This window comes from Urocitellus parryii, chromosome 11 (assembly GCF_045843805.1).
Source record: "Urocitellus parryii isolate mUroPar1 chromosome 11, mUroPar1.hap1, whole genome shotgun sequence".
NCBI lineage: Eukaryota > Metazoa > Chordata > Mammalia > Rodentia > Sciuridae > Urocitellus > Urocitellus parryii.
In genome coordinates this window covers 106,536,184-106,552,416 of record NC_135541.1, presented here as the reverse complement: position 1 = coordinate 106,552,416, position 16,233 = coordinate 106,536,184, and the positions used below count along the sequence as shown (strand labels likewise).

The following is a 16,233-nucleotide window of genomic DNA, read 5'->3' as shown; positions in this document are numbered from 1 at the left end:
AGCTGTCTGGCCCCCACCCTGGATTTTATCAATGACACCAACTTCTCTCTGGACTAGCAATTGAGTCCAAGAGGCAATTGGAATGGCTAAATGCAAAGAGGCTTAGGAATAAATCTTTCTTTCACTGTTGTATAGTTTATTTCCAAATATTGTATTTCTTACAAAGTCAATTTTTAAATATCATAAACTTTTCAAAGAAAAGATGATTTTTTTTTTTCCCACATCCCTACCATCCTCCCCCGCACAGTGAAGAAGGAAGGGGAACTGATCTGGGATCAGAAGGCCTGGGTTCCAGTTCTCTGCTAGCTCCTAGTTTGTATGGCTGGGACTAGTCATTTAATTTTCTCAACTACCAGATGGATTATTAGCATCCACTGATTCTACTTCTCAGGGTTCAAATGAGATAAAATCCTTCTTGGCAATTTTCAGAGACTTACTTGCCTGGAAGAGTACAGGTTGCCTCTGTATATCTGCTGGATGTCCCTCTATAGCTGAGAAAAAAACATGTCTCAGTAAGCAGGGGATGAGGGAGGTAGAGAGAGGAGATCAGGGGGTTTTCAAGGTTGGGTTAGTGTCCCTGTTGGCTCCCACTCACTTGGTAAAGCTGTGTCACTTGTGTCGATTCCCTGTGTCTCTCCCTGCACGTCAGACAATTCAACTAAGAGCGTCAGACTGCTCCCTTTACATCTCTGCTGGGGACTTGACAGGGAGGAGGGAATAGGAAGAGGGCTCCCTATTTAGAAATTTGCATTGAGATGGAAAGACAATATGACACATCGGCTCATGTCAAAGGAGCTCACTCTTCACGCCTACGGCATTAGCAATTTCCTACCAAGGTTCAATTTTTTAAAAAAAAATTATTATTTGGTTTTAATTTATTTTAGTTGCAGCATAATGCAACAAGACAGTGCTAGTCAGAGCAGGGTGGGTGCCTGCCCAAGGGCAGAGACTTAGGGGTGGGTGGGCAGAAACATGAACTTTTGTTGAGGAGAGGAGAGCATAGGGGTGGGAGCCCCCTGATTTCTGCCTTCAACCTTCGTATCCCACACCACTTCGGTCCCCTTATCTTTTTCTGAGCAATCTGACCTGAAGGCCCCAGACTCAGGATGTTCCAGCCATAGCTGTATGAGCAGTGGGGGAGGGGAAGACAAAAGGGATTTGGACATGGGTAAAACCATCCCTTCTAGAGTGTTATTGCTGGAAGCAGCTTCAAAGAGGTCCTAATTCAACTTCAGATAAGGACACTGACCTTATCTTACAGAACATGCAAAGTCCTCATGGCTGGTATGGTGCATGGGTCCTACATCCCTGGACATTGGCTATCTAATACCCTTTTTTGGCCCTATCCCCATATTGCCTTCTCTCCTGCCCCTACTCCAAATCCAAACACAGAATGGTCTTTCTCTAGAGATAAGGTTGAAGGGACAACTCCACTTATTCCTACTTTTCTTCCTTTTCTGTATTTGGGTGGGATGTGGGGAGTCTGAATTTTGTCTCTTCACTGGGAAGAAGCATAGATGTGTTTGGGGTTTGGACTTGTGGGGAAAAGGGTTCTGGAGAGAAAAAGTTCCCATCTTTACATAAGGATTTTTTCTGCTTTGTGTCTGGTTATGTGACCATTACCGTATCAGCAACTGCTGTGGAGGGGCAGGTTGAAGAAGACAACTAGGGTGAGGCTTTATAATGTAAGAAAAATGTTTTTAATATCACTTTCTGAATATATGTCCCTTTATAAGTGCAATGGTCTCTGTTTCTGTTCTCTCTGTCTTCTGCGATCTCTCTATGTATCTCTCTCATTCTCTGCCCCTCTGTGTCTGTCTTTCTCTGGTCTCTGCCTCTGTTTTATTCTCTCTGCAGCTCTCAAATACTCTCACTTCTGCACTCCAAATTCAATAGGAGCCAGGGAGCTCCAGCCTCTTGCTGTATCCCTGTCAGGTCAGAATCTCCTTCTCTTTGTTAGGTTGAGAAATGCCAGGTCCGGAGCTGCTGCCGAGAGCACCAGAGAGGCTGCAGAACCGCCTGCCGAGTGTGGAGGCTGAATCCGGGAACAATGAGAAATTATCTGTTAATTCTCAGCTCCTGCCACCTGCTCTGCTCCAAACAGGCTCCTTTGCCTTCAGTTTAGATGCAAATTCCCCTACTCGGATGTAAGCAAAATATTGATTTCCCTGCATCACAGGCCTGGGCCCTTGGACCGGTCCTGTTTTTTTTTTCATTCTCTGCAAAGGCAAAACAAGGCGCTTTGTTCTGCGAATTTCCCCTGGAACTCGAGAGGGGGAGGGAGACATCGCCGCGGAGTGACAGAGTTGCCATAAACACGGGCAGAGAGCAGTTTATCTCCATTTGTGTTTTACATAAACACAAACCCGCCGCTTTGGAAACTGCTAATGAGCGTGTAGCCAGGGACCTGCGAGCTCCTGTCTCTTCCTGGTGCTGAGGTCTGCATTGGGTGGAGGAGAAGGTTATGGGGCCTCCGGGCTCCTCAGGTGGGATTTCAGAAGCACCGGAAGGTGAATGGAGACTCTAGAACCTTACCTGTTCTTGGAAGAGCAACCCAGCACCACCCGCAGGAAGGTGGCCTGGACTGCATAGTATCGCCTGGATCGTGTTTGCTCAGTACCTCCTGCTCAGTTCCTAAATCTTTCAAATCACAAACGCCAGGGGTCAGGGTGGAAACTACGACAGTTCCCCACCCCACCCCACCCCCCGCCAAGCGCCCTTCCCCCTCCCCTAGCCCGTGTCCAGGCAGTATTTCTTCAGCACCGTGGACAGAGCCAGGAACGTCCCGGGCCGTAAGACCGCAGAACTAGGCCAGGGTGCTCTCAGGCTGCCGCCTGGTCCTCGGTACCCGGGGCACTAGCTGCCCCGGGCTGCTCGCAAGTGCAAGGACCGGGTGGCTCTTCTAGCGCAGATGGTGCACGGTAGAGACCGCCAGGAGCTGGGGCTCGGAATCTCCTCCCTCCGGAACGTGAGTCACCGCCCGAGCCACTTCCAATTAGAGTGTTAATTAGGAGGAAAGACCCTCCTCCACCACCGCCCACCCGAGCACGCACCAGCCCCGAGACTTCCGGAGGCTCCCGCTAAAATTTCCGTCCCAGCTCGGGGAAGGAGCTTTGGGTGAGTCCTACGTAGAGAGGGGCCGCACCGCGGACAGGTAGAGGACAGAGACTCCAGTGACTGGGCTCTGCAGGGTCCTAATCCGCTGACCGCCATGGTGCACACATTTCTAGCACTGAGTGAGGCACCTCAAAGCCCCCCAGACAACCTGTTCCTGGGCCTCACTCCACAGTTCCTGAGAGTTCTGCTTTTTAAGTCTAGCCTCAATCCCACGGTTTAATTTTCAGTCCTTCGGGTCCTTGTTATACTTAATTGAAAAAGACACATTGTTTCTGGTGGGGTGGCACCTGATCAGGGAGGTGAGTCTGGCGGGAATAAGGCACCCTCTTGAAATGCCCCCCATTCCTATTCGCCAGAAACTTTCCCCTCCCGTTGCCATGGAGAGAGACGGCCGCTATCTCCCGTCGCCATAGCAACGTGCGGGTACTGTGGACCGCAGGATTGCGGGGCTCAGAAAGTCTTCTGGCAGTTTGCATCGCTCCGCAATCTTGGGGTCTTCTATCTCCGAAGATGGGACTTGAGGCAAGTCTGACTAACTTCTCTTGTCAAGGTCCTCCCACTCACAGCCAGGTCATCTATTATGGGGTGATCTATTAGCTGCCACTTGTGTGGCATGTGGCTGTTTACCCAGCGTTTCCACAAGCACTATCTTTATATCCCAGGGGGCCCATGAAACACTCATAATCATTATACCTTCTTTACGGGAGAAAAAAAATTGAGGCTCAGAGAGGACCAAGGTCACAACCGATACTGAATGCGGAGAGGGATTCGGGCTCTTTCCCTGGTCTTGCCACCCCCTCAAGGTGCGGGATAACGGGGCTGGAACCAGCCCGGACTCAGGCCAGTCCCTGAGTGTAGAGGGGGCGGCCAGGAGGCGCCAGACTTGCCAGCTGCCGCGGGATGCCACGTGAGGGGCGGGGACCCTGCGGGGAAGTGATTAAAAGCAGAACGGAGCCGCAGGGGGCCGCTGCGGGGAGGGTCTTCTTGGGGCCGCCTTGCCCCGCCCCAGTCCCGCAGCAGCTGTGAGGGTTCGAGAGGCTGCTCTGCAGGCCTGGGTGTCCAGGGCATGAGCGGGGTGTGGGGGGCCGGAGGGCCTCGGTGCCAGGCGGCGCTCGCGGTCCTGGCCTCACTGTGCCGGGCCCGGCCGCCTCCTCTTGGGCTGGACGTAGAGACTTGTCGGAGCTTCGAACTGCAGCCCCCAGAGAGGAGTCCGAGCGCTGCCGACGCAGGTAACGGGAGACCCAGGACCCCCTACCTTCTTGGATTCTCATCTTGGCCGTCCCCATGCCCCAAACACTCGCCCCAATAGCCGGGAAGATGGAGCGAGAACTCCAGCCTGGGCTTCTGGATTGGCCACCAGCCTCACACCGTCCCCTGGCCCATCTCCTGCAGGGCAGGGAGAGATCTGAAGGGAATCGGGAGTCACAGAACCCCCTGCCCCTCTCGAGTGACTATTGTGGGGGCCCAGCGGAAAGCTCCACGCAGACGACACCCTCGGGGCCTCAGTTTCCCTCGCGTTTCTGGGCTCGCCCTACAGGCTATCTGCCGGGGGAGGGGTTAGTGGATCCAACAGGAGCCAAGGGACGTACTGGCCACCGAAAAAGCTTGTCCCCTTTGGAAGTGTCCAGGTGCTAGAGTTCATCAGTTGATCTGACCGTCCGTCGTTCTCTCGGTAAACGCCGAGCCCCCTGGGTTAGGGAGAAACTTGGGTCTGCGGCTGGCACGAGGTCTTTGTGTCCGGGTGTCTCTCGCGCTGCTAGTGGCTTTCTGCGTCTCCGATGGGGGGCGGGGGTCCGGGAGGCGGAGTGGGGGAGGCTGTCGCGGCGTCCTCCCCCCACACCCCCCTCGCCCCTATAACTCGCTCCCTCGGTCTCCCTCTGACTCACTCGGACTCCCGGCGGGTGCGCGACTGAGCCGGTGCCTCTCGCCGACTTTGCCAAGAGGGCGCCTCCTGCCCAAGCCTCGCGGACTCTGCGCCCGACGCAGCCCCGGGCGGCCGCCGAGTGCAGGCGGGAGCCCGAGTCGAGTCGAGCTCGCCGGAGCCGGTGAGTCCCGAGCCCGAGCCCCGCGGGGCCGGGGCCCGGAGTGCAGCTGCGACGTCTCGCAGGAGTCGCGACAGCGGCAATGGCTTGTCGCGCCCTGGCGGCGGGAGCCGCAGAAGGATCGGCGGTGTGACCAGGGGCTGGCCCTGGGTATTTACCTGCTGCACCAGTGCCCTGCGGTCACGCTTGCCGGCTGCAGTGGGGTTTCTTTGTCCCGTTGCGTGGAGAGTGCCGGTGGGAGGATGAACAGGGTCGCGTCCCCTCCGGAGGACCGGCTGGGAAGAATGCGGAGTGGGGGTGGGGAGATCCTGCAGGGACCAAGGCGCTGGGGTTCCTTGGGACTCCGCAGACTCCATCTCTCCTTGTCCCTCCACCCCCCACCCCATTGGCGCTGGGCCAAGGGATATGCGGGAGTCTCCCGGTGGCTCCACACCGCTGGCGTGGGAGAGGAGGTTTAGGGGGTCGCTAGAAGTGGGCATTTAGTCTCCCACCCGCTTCTCCAGGGACAAGAGGCCAGGGTCGGAAGTGGAGGTTCCACAAGCAGGTACAGGTGGGGTAAGCTCCCCAGGGATGCAGGCTCCAGAGCCCTAGTTTCATTTGAGGTTAAGGGTGGGAAATAGAGGAGTATTCCGCGTTAGAAATAGAGCTAAGGGGAGGCTTGTGTATGTGTGACTGGTCTATATCCAGCCTTTTGGTGATTTGGAGCTCACCTCTGACCTGTATGAGTTGTAGGGGTCCCTGCGCTAGCATGTTCTCTCTCTCTCTCTCTCTCTCTCTCTCTCTCTCTCTCTCTCTCTCTCTCTCTCTCTCAATAGTTAATCGATGGGTTGATTACTGCAGCAGAAGGGATGGAGATTAGACATGGAGAACTTCTAGAGGATGGCACAATGATTAAGGCTGGGCAGTTGGTTCTCCTTGGAAATTCTCAGAACAGATTAGGCTCCCCAAATATTATTAGACTCTGGTTCTCTGGTGTCATCTGCTTCTACACCACCCAACTCCCCATACCCACCAGATAGAGAATTTTCCTCAAGCCAGAGTCACTTCCTGTCTCCTCTTATTACCTAGCTCTCTTCTGTCTTTTCCTCCAATGATCCATCTCCAGTCTAGAGGGTGAGAACACACCTGTCGAATTCTACCTGGGATTCCCCCTGTCTGTTCAGGGCAGAAATCCTGGTGGTGGGGATGGGGGTTGTTGGGGTGTTTGTGTGTAGCATATCCAGGCAGTAGGGAGGCATTGGTGTTCTGTCCAGAGAAATGCCCTTTAGTCTGGAATGACAGGTGCCTGGACAGCCAGGTTGAGGGTGAGAGAAGCCTGAGGGGTAAGAGTCAGTCAGTCCAGATGAATCAGTATGCCTTCCCTGCAGGCTGATTCAAAAGGCGAGTTTGAGTTGTTAGCCCTGGGGAACTTGAACTTTGGTTGCTGAGTGACAAGCCCCAGGAAGCCCAAGAGCCAAGCTTGGAGACTGAAAAGGATAGGAGAAGTAGAGAGGAGACCCTGGGTCATAGCACAAGAAAGAAAGTGGTTGAGAGTAGCTTTGGGACCTTAAGAATTTAGGTGAGCACAGTGTCTGGGAAGATGGTGTAGACTTCAGGACCAGAGCTCCAGGTGTCTCACCTCCCAGCCTACTCCCTACATCTCACCGCCACTGCCTGAGTCCAGAATCTCCAGTCAGAGAAATGCTGGATCTTGTCTTTGCAGTTTTATGAAAAATGGGTAGAGCATGCCCAGCTCCTTTTATCATTTAACGCTTTCCCCTGCCTTCCTCCTGTTCTGAGTCTCTAACTCATGGGATTTCTAGTAACACTCTGAGATACAGACTCCACTATCATTTACTGAGACCCTCCCAATGTGCCAGAACCAATGCTAGGAATTGCGTGGAAAAATCTCAGTTAATTAGACACTGACTTGGAAACACCCATGCCCCAACTGTTTGAGCTAAAAGCAAATGCCCTTCTTTTTAAAAACTCTCAAGGCAAAGGGCCTGCTTTCTCCCTTAATACACCCACCCAAGTTAGGGTTAGGGTTAGGGTTAGGGTGACAAGCAGTTCTTCACCTTTCCTGTATCATGTGCCTTGCAGAAATGAATGATCTCTTCCCTTAGGCCAAGTTGCAGAGGGTTAGGTGTGGGGAGTGTGAGTTCTGGGCTCAAGGTAGTAAGCAGAGATATTCTAGAAAATGCAGGGACTCAATGGGAGACCCAAGCTGCCTCTCCCCTCCCAGACTGACAGCCAGCTTACCCTTGGCCTTGAGCTGCATGTGATGTTTATTCACTTTGCTAATGACTCTGGAGATGGTCTGTGATTTAGCCACCTGGCTTTGAAGTTAGTTTTTTGCAACACAGAGAATGTTTTCCCTGTGTGTGATGGCAAATTAAGTGTACAACATTTCATTAAAACAGAGTCCTGTTTCTACAATTGAATAATCAGCTACTCCTTCACTCTTCTTGCTGAAAGGAAAGAATCCTGCAAATTTTGCCATTTTTGAAGAAGGGAACAATGCCCGATCCTGAAGCACCCATGGGATGATGTTCTAACTCGGGTGTATTTTTAAGCTTTAGTTTTCTTCAAGTGAGGTCTAGTATCTAGCACTTATAGTCCTAGATGGTTCTCTTCTCCCTCTGAACGTGGCAACTACAAGTGGGGAAGACAGTTTCAGTGTGCATCATCCCTTCAAGCTCTGTACAAAAGCTGCATGTTTTTCTAATTGTTCCAACTTTATCTTTTACCATCCACAGAGTCAAGGGTAAAACATATGGCTGCAAATAATTAGGACTGTCATTGAGGCATTAGGATCAGGCCAGCTTTCTTTAGGGTCTGTGTAGAGTTGTCTGAAGTTGCGGAGAGCATGGTAAGAGAAAGTCTGGACTGAGCTAGGTAGCATCTCTGCCAGTCCTGCTGAGGAGAAGGTCCTGTAAGGACTGAGCCACTAGGATCTGCAGTCAGAGGAACCTGTGACAGCAGAAGTGAGCAGGGCATCCTGATCTGGGTGCTCTAGATAGAATGACACTTTATCTCTCCCTTTTCTTTTGGAGTGCTAAACTCTTTTTCCTAATCCCCAAGGACCCACACAGAGCTTTCCTTTCACTAGTTGCAGATACAAACAGAGAAGAGGACAGACAGAAAAGAATCTCTCTGGCTTTCTCTCTGCCCCTCCCCTCCATTGCTCCAGCCTAGATCTTGGATTCAGAGAGGCTACATGTCCTGATGGGTCAGGCAGAAAGGTACAGTTACCATCTGCCAAAATGCTAATACTAATAATTGCTAAGTTAGTGTCAATGCTCTGTTAGCCATGACACATTAGTCTCCAATACATTTCTGAGTTCCTTAATGATGGTGGAAGTGGGCACCCGGTCATAAAGCTTGGTGTGGCTGTAATTAGCTTGGCATTGTCTTCCCTCTTCACAGATTTACCAGGAACATTAATTCCTTCTCTGTTTGGACTCTGCTAATTATCCCCATAGGTAGTCGGTCTTGGATCTCTAAAGAAGGGAAGGACACAGTGGCCCTCTACTCCCCATTCCCCTAACCCTGCATTTTAATTAAATCCAGTTCTCCTAATGAATTTACAAGCCACAACAGAGCTTATCATTAATGTACCATGTCAGAGTCTCAGCACAGAATAGCCTCTGTTCTCCCAACAGACACACACACACACACACACACACACACACACACACACACACACTCAGGCATATGTCTGTATGGTACTTTTCAGGGGCCACTGGTTACTTGTCTGGTGGCTGGATATTTACTGCAGGATATTTACTTTCCAGGGAAGAAGAAAGCTGGAGGTGGGGGGCGGGAGTCATAATCCAAGTCTGCAGGACTCTGTCCAAGTTCAAGGTTCAGGCCTAAGACTAGAGGATGCCCCTGCCCCTCACCATCTTCTATTGATCACAACTTAGAAATGCTTCCCCTCTCTGTCCACACTTTGATCCTATAGTTCTTCAGTTGCACTTCCAGTGCCCTGAGATGCCTGATTCAAGAGCCTGGATCTTGGCATCAGAAAATCCTAGATTCAAATCCTACCTCTCCTTCTTAATGCAGTGTACCCTGAACAAGTTACTTAGCTAACATCTCTATCCTTAGTTTATTTATCTTTAAAAGGTGAACACCAATTTCTCTGGGAAGCTGTAAAGATTAAATGAGATAATGTAAAGGGCACAGTGTTTACTGTGTAGACATAAATAGCCTATAAAATCATTAATATTAATGGATTTATCTTCCCAGCCTAAATTGTTCCTTTAGACTCTTGGGTCTCTGTGTTACTTGCTTTCTGGTCCCTAGGCTGTGCTTTGCCCATGGCTCCATCTGTATCTGAAGGACAGCTAGGCTAAGGCAGCTTCTGCTCTGCAGGGTCTGAGCACTTACATTCCTGAGGGTCCACCAGCAGCTCCAGGCACTGGGGAAAGCAGGAAAATGGTCCTTTCTTCTCGATTCCTCCCCCCAGTTTATCTTTTCAATTATGATCTGTTAGCAAGAATGCCTGTGACTGTTACAAAAAGGATTTTCCTGACATGGGAGCCCATTAGAAAAATTGGAACAATAGCAAGCGATAAGAACTGGCTGAGGAATCTGAGCACTATGGTCGGAGAGAAGGGGAGGTGGCCTAGGGCTCTGTCTCTGGAGAAAGGATTGTCAGAGGGGTGAGAAGCAAGATCTGGGCTGCTAATTAATAGCATAGCATTTTCTGGAAGAGGAGGGAGGCCCTGGGCCATCACCCTGGCACCCAGTCTCATTGATGGTAATAGGCAGGTCTTAACGTGATGGCCTTCAGGGGGATCTTAACTTCAGGAAAGTAGAGGGTCCTGGGGTCCCTCAGATGCTTTGCCATCTCATCTGGTATCTCCCTTCTGTTCCTCAAAGGCCTCCCTTTGGGTCTGTTCTGTACACAGTAAACTATTGTCCTACACACACACACACACACACACACACACACACACACACAAATCCCCCACAAACCCACAAATCACAAAGAATAACAGCAACTTGCATTTTGGGGGGTATTCATCATATACCAGCATCTGTGCTCAAAGTCTTAGCTTATGTGATATTCCCAGTGATCCTGTGAGATAGGAGTCATTAGATCCCTCACTAAGTAAGATAGGAAACCAAAGTTTGGAGAGGTTAAAGGATTAGTTCAGGGTCACACAATTAGAAAGCAATGTGAATAAAATGTGCTCTGTGGTCATTCTGGCATGAGTGCCCATCTGAGATGTCTACCCTGCTTCCGAGCACCTATGAAGTCCAGTCCCCCAGCCAGCATTCAAAGCCATGTGCTCCTGTACAATGCCATGTCATTGGGGTGTGTCTCCAAAGCCGAATCCCATAGCTTTTTTCTCTTCCATAGGCAACTCTGTTTCCCCAAACCAGAAGCCCAAGGGCTACTGGAACAGGAATGGACTTCTTTTCCTTAATTTCCAGAAAAACTGCCAGGTGTGGTGGTGCATGCTTATAATCCCAGCAGCTCAGGAGGCTGAGGCAGGAGGATCGTGAGTTCAAAGCCAATCATAACAACTTATTGAGGCCCCAGGCTACTCAGTGAGACCCTGTCTCTAAATAAAGCATAAAAGGACCTAGGGATGTGGCTCAGTGGTTAAGTGCCCCTGGGTTCAATTCCTGGTATAAAAAAATTTTTTTTTTCCAGGAAAACTTGGCAAGAACATAGGATGTTCTTGATTGTACATTTTTCTTTCACGATTTTATTCTTTGGAACTCTTTGGAACTCCTGTTCACCAGCTGGGTGGTAATGGTAACAATAAAACAAGGGGGAAAGTAACAAGCAAACAGATATTAACAGAAACTTGGAAATGTGTGATCTTTGACATGGTTTGTGCTGTGTCTCAAAGCACAGAGGGTCCTGGAAATGTAGGAAATAGTTATATTGTTTCTGCTGGCAAGATTATTCTTGGTTTGTAATGATAAGGTTAAAGCTATCTATATTATCGTTCATGGTTTGCAGGTGTTCTGCCCACTAAACACATCTCAGAACTAAGGGACGTTCAAAACTAGGCAATTCTAATTAAAAAATAGCCTAACGTTTATTCTACTACTTGCTACCTTCTTAAGCGCTGACCTCAGCACTTTTGATACACTTTTGACCCCATTTAAATTTCACAAGGACCCTATGAGGTAAATAATGTAGTAGTTCCGTTTAATGGATGAGAAAACTGAGGCTGAGAAAGGTTACACAGTTTGTCAAACAGTTTAAAATGGAGATGGACTTTCAATGAGCCCTGTCTTCTGAGCATCATTGAGCAAGGCTTCTTTCTCTTTAAGCAGAAGGAGAGAGTAAGAAGAAGAGTCAGAGGAAGAAAACAGACACTTGGAAAGTACTTTCTTTTTTGCTGTGCTGTGTTGAGCACTTGCTCTGTCACTGGAGACTTACCTCTTGGCCAGGGGCTACTCCAGGTATACACGGGAAGATCACAGGGTCAGAACTCGGAGAGGGGCCAGAGGTGCCCTCAGAATTCCATCTGCCTCCCAGGGCTAAAGTTCAAACAAGCTGTGAGTGGGAAAGGGGTTTTGAAGGCCATTTGTCACCTGTCATTTCCTAGGGAGGCGACACGTACTGATGTGTTGGCCCCAAAAGTCCAAGGTAGGAAGGTACACAACTTAGGTCATCTGGGCCTGGGCCTCGTCCTTAGGCCACCGAAGGAGCTTGCATCGCTTCCCAACTTCAGTGTACCTTTCTCCAGATGCTATGGTTTGGATCTGGGATGTCCCCCAAAGGCATTTGTTGGAAGGTTGTTTCCCAGAGTGGCACTCTTGGGAGGTGGAGGAAGCAGGAAAAGGTGGAGGTCTTCAGATTATTGTGTGTATGCCCTTGAAGAAGAAAGCAAGACCCCAGCACCTCCCTCTGCCTTTCTCTGTTTCACTTCCTGGCCATGAGGAAAGCAGTTTTGTTCTGCCACATGTTCCCACCACAATGTGTCACAATAGGATCAACTGACACAGATTAAAACCTCTAAAACTGTGAGCTAAAATAAACCTTTTCTCTTTATAAGTTGATTATCTCAGGTGTGTGTTATAGTGACGCAAAGCTGACTAACACACCAGGGGATGAAGGCTGGTTGAGTTCAAGGCCACATGGGGTGATTTTTTTAAAGGGGTTAAATCCTCTATAATCATCTCCTCCCCCTGGCCTGATTCCGCTCTTTTTGTCATGTTCACTATCTTGCATACCCCGTATGGATGAATCCTCTCTGTTTGGAAGCCAATTTTCCTTGCATTGCCTGCCTGTGAGATGTCAAAAGCCCAGGCTCTCCTAGAAGAAGATCCTCCAGGCATAGGATGGGCCTCCTGGCCTTATATAACCAGTATCGAGTGCTGGGTGCTGATTCCCAATAATCCATATCCTCTGCCTCTGTGATTAGGGAGCCACGGCTCCAAGGGAACAACAGCTGGGGGTCACGTGGAGAAGCAATCAAAATAGCAACCACACTGAGAAAAAACTGATCCCCCTGGCCCCTCCCCTCCCCCACCTCTCTTTTCATTTATGAATTCAGTTTTTTTTTTTTTTTTTGTCAGCCTGAACATTTAAATGCACTCTATGCTCTCTGGATTCCCCCTCATTCCCCCCTTCTCATTAAAATTCTAATTATTACCAGAGCAAGCAAAATGTATGATCAAAGGAAAGCAAGGCCCTAGAAATACCTTTTGTTTTAAGGTGACTCATATTGCAGAGGATGCATCCAGAACAGCTGTTAACAGAATAGATTTGAAGGGTCTGGAGATGGCCCGACACACAGAATAAGGACACATATATCTGTAGTCATTTTCCTGATGATCCCGGGAGGATAAAAGCTTAGAAAAATAGTCCCCAAGCCATTTAGATCATGAATGCATAACAAAAAAATATTGAGTTAGTACCTCCAATAGATGCTTACTTGTCCCCAGGTTATATACGTGTTCTATAGCAGTGAAATTGAAGAGCCAGACTGGCTGGTTTATGGCCCAGTTCTACCCCTTACGGGCTGCATGACCTGGGCAATCTATATAACTCTCTGTGTCTGTTTCTATGTCTACAAAATCAGGATCATATTGTACCTATTTCATTGGAAAGGATTGAGTGAAGAAGTATATCAAAAGCATTTTGAGCCTTGGACATAGTCATGTTGAATAAATTGACTAAACCCAATAATAAAATGCTGTTATTACTATCAATCTGCATATAAATTTTTGATTTCTTATATGAGATAATAAATATACATTAAAATGATCTCTTTTCCTGTGGCCCCAAGGCATGTGCTCACCACACTAGAGACCTTTAACCTAGTGGTTAACTTAGAATCAATCCAGTTTTCTGGTCCCTGGCAGTCTCTAGAGGAAGGATGAGCCCCATCTCTTGGCCAGGGGAAGGCCCTGATGTCTCTGTGCAGGGTCTGGGCAGGAGACAGAGGTGGTGGTCTGTGGCTAGGAACTTGAAGAAGAGTCTCTGCTATTATTCCCTCTTCATGGAGGTACCTGGTAGTGGATCTAGGAAAGTTATCTGCAACAGGGAGTTGAAAGGCAATGCTGGCTCCCCAGAGAGTGTGGCTGAAGTTCTCACCTCCTTCTCAGATCCCTTTGGATGTGAGACAGCTTTCCTTGAACCTGTATTCAGGGAAAGTACCCAGCCTCCCTCCAGGAAGGACTGGGCATCTTTGTACCCCAAGCCTAGCTCAGAACCTGGCACATGCCAAATGCTCAGTAAATGTTGGTTAAACTTAATTTAAATGAGAGATAATCACACCCTTTAAAAAGAGAGAGAGAGATAATTACACCCTTTTATATGCCATTCATTCACTCGCTCACTCTCATGTGCCAGTTCCTATGCTAGTTCATGAGTCAAGTCAATGTGAAAAGAACAAGATCACAATAGCCTCCAGGAGCCTGTGGTTTCACCAGGGACAAACAGACCAGGACAGTGCAGAGAGTGCCAGGCTGGGCAGTGGGCATCTGGACCCTGGTCTGAGTTCTGCATCTGACCAACCTGTAACTGCAGGCAAATCTCTGCTCAGGGACACTGCTCCCATCTGTAAAGGTACAGCCTGGCCTCAGTACCTGTGGAGTCATTCCTCACCATCAGTCCTAAGATTATTAAAGCACTGAAGCAGACTAATCCAACGACTGCAACCCCACCAGCCTGCCTCGGGGAACAGGGAGTGCCAGGTTGAGCTGGCAGGGAGCTCAAAGGAGTCGCCAGTTCCCACTTTGCGGAACCTAAGTCCAGCTACCAAGGCATCAGCTTCTTCCAGAAAAACCAGAAATCTGGGGCAATGATGTATGTAATTTGGTGACTTCTCAGTCATGATGCAAGCCAAACAAAACTCTTCTGCTGACTTGTCCAACAGTGACCGTTTTTACTCGCTGACCATTTGGCCCACAAGCCAGCCATTGGTTCAGAGCCTTCTAACTTTACTCAGAGCAGGAAGAGGCCTGAGGTTCAGAGCTTCCTTCCCAGGTTTGGGGAGGGAAGTGGATGAGAGGTCTGCTGAGTGATTTCTCACAAAGGCAGGCACCCCGCTATAGCAGCTCTGCTGAGATAATGGACATCTCTTGGTTCAGGAGTGGGCTGGGCATGGGGCAGTGAGTGTCCACCTCCAAATCAACCACTGTGCCTAAAAATACCAGCTTGGCAGCAAAGCTCTCAAAGAGCCATGGAAATGGAGAAGGAAGGCTATCAGAATCATTTGTATTTTGAGGTTAGCTTTGACTTACTGTATAGATCAGATTCTAAGTCAACACGAGTATTCATGGGGTCCTCCTGCATGCAGGGCTGTGGGAAGAAGCAGCCAGTCTCTGCCTTCAAGGAGATGAGGCTCGACCCCATTTCCCTGAAGTCAACACAATGAGCTCCAGCCTTGGGCCCAATGGGGGTGGGACAAAGAAGAGGGGAGGGTGAGTTAATGAGCCTCCACCCCCACCCCACAGGGCTTCACAGCCAGTTGGGGAGGAGATCTGTATACAAAAAAATCACTGTTAAAAGTCTGCCCGTAGTAACATCTCTAATAGAAATTCCAAAGGCATCTAAGCATGCACGCTTCACGAATTTGCACATTTGCTTAGACTGCCATTTAAGTCACTTGGCCTTCCCGGTGCACATGTCAGTAGGCAGTAGGGGAGGCAGCCAGGTGCTCCCCAAGCTGGCGGAGGGTGGGGGGTGGGGATAACCCTGGAGAAACCAGACGGAGGTGAACATAAGGCTGCAGATATTTCACAAAATGGACCCTCGGGAGTCAACCCGAAGACCGTCTCTCTCCCTCAGACTTGGGAGCTTTTCTCATGACCATTCTTTTCTCTTCTTCCGTCTTCGTCCCTTCTGTGTGCCGCCCCCCCCCCAACACTGTCACCTGCTCTCCTGTCTGTCTCTGTCCCTCCCTGCCCGGCTCGTGCCGAGGGCAGGCACCTCTGTCAGCCTCCTGGCCTTGGTAGTTATTGTGTGTGGTGTGGCCCTGGTGGCAGTTTTTCTCTTTCTCTTTTGGAAGCTGTGCTGGATGCCCTGGAGGAACAAGGAGGCCTCCAGTCCCTCTGCTGCTAACCCTCCTTTGGAGGCCCTCCAGAGTCCCAACTCCAGAGGCAACATGGCGGACAAGCTGAAGGACCCCAGCACCCTGGGCTTCCTGGAGGCCGCCGTGAAGATCAGCCACACGTCGCCAGATATCCCGGCGGAGGTACAAATGTCAGTTAAGGAGCACATCATGCGTCACACCCGGCTGCAGCGACAGACCACAGAGCCAGCATCATCCACCAGGTGAAGGGGCCACCCCTCCTTTTCTAACCCTCCCATGGCCAACTTCCTTTTTTTTTTTGATGCATTCATGAGATTCCAGCCTGTGAAGATCAGAGACCAGGAATGATAGCATGTGTCCTTTGACTAAAGAATAAATCAAAGGGCATGATCCATGCAAAGAAGATGTGGGTGGCAGGAAAGGTGTCACTAAAGGGGAAATGTTAAGGTGGAGTGCTGTGGATGTGGTGTGCACTTGGGATAGGTGTGGATGTGGGGGGAATAAGAGTGGAGTAGCAGGGTGTTGGGAGTTTGAAGAGAAGGAAAAACTTTAGGCAGGGGGGGAGAGAATATGCAAAG

General features: G+C 49.7%; 1 protein-coding gene across 4 annotated transcripts in view; it reads left to right on the top strand.

Annotated features, from left to right (window-relative positions):
• The first annotated feature begins 4,183 nt into the window (after positions 1-4,183).
• Syt6 (synaptotagmin 6) overlaps positions 4,184-16,233 on the top strand; it is a 57,825-nt gene continuing 45,775 nt past the window's right edge. For 3 of the 4 annotated variants that reach the window (XM_026394174.2, XM_077791422.1, XM_026394176.2), the window contains exons 1-2: positions 4,184-4,346; positions 15,549-15,897. In XM_026394174.2, the coding sequence (XP_026249959.2) occupies positions 4,184-4,346; positions 15,549-15,897 (512 nt within the window). Of the gene's footprint in view, positions 4,347-15,548; positions 15,898-16,233 lie in introns of those variants that run through there. The other variant, XM_026394177.2, reaches the window with a different exon arrangement.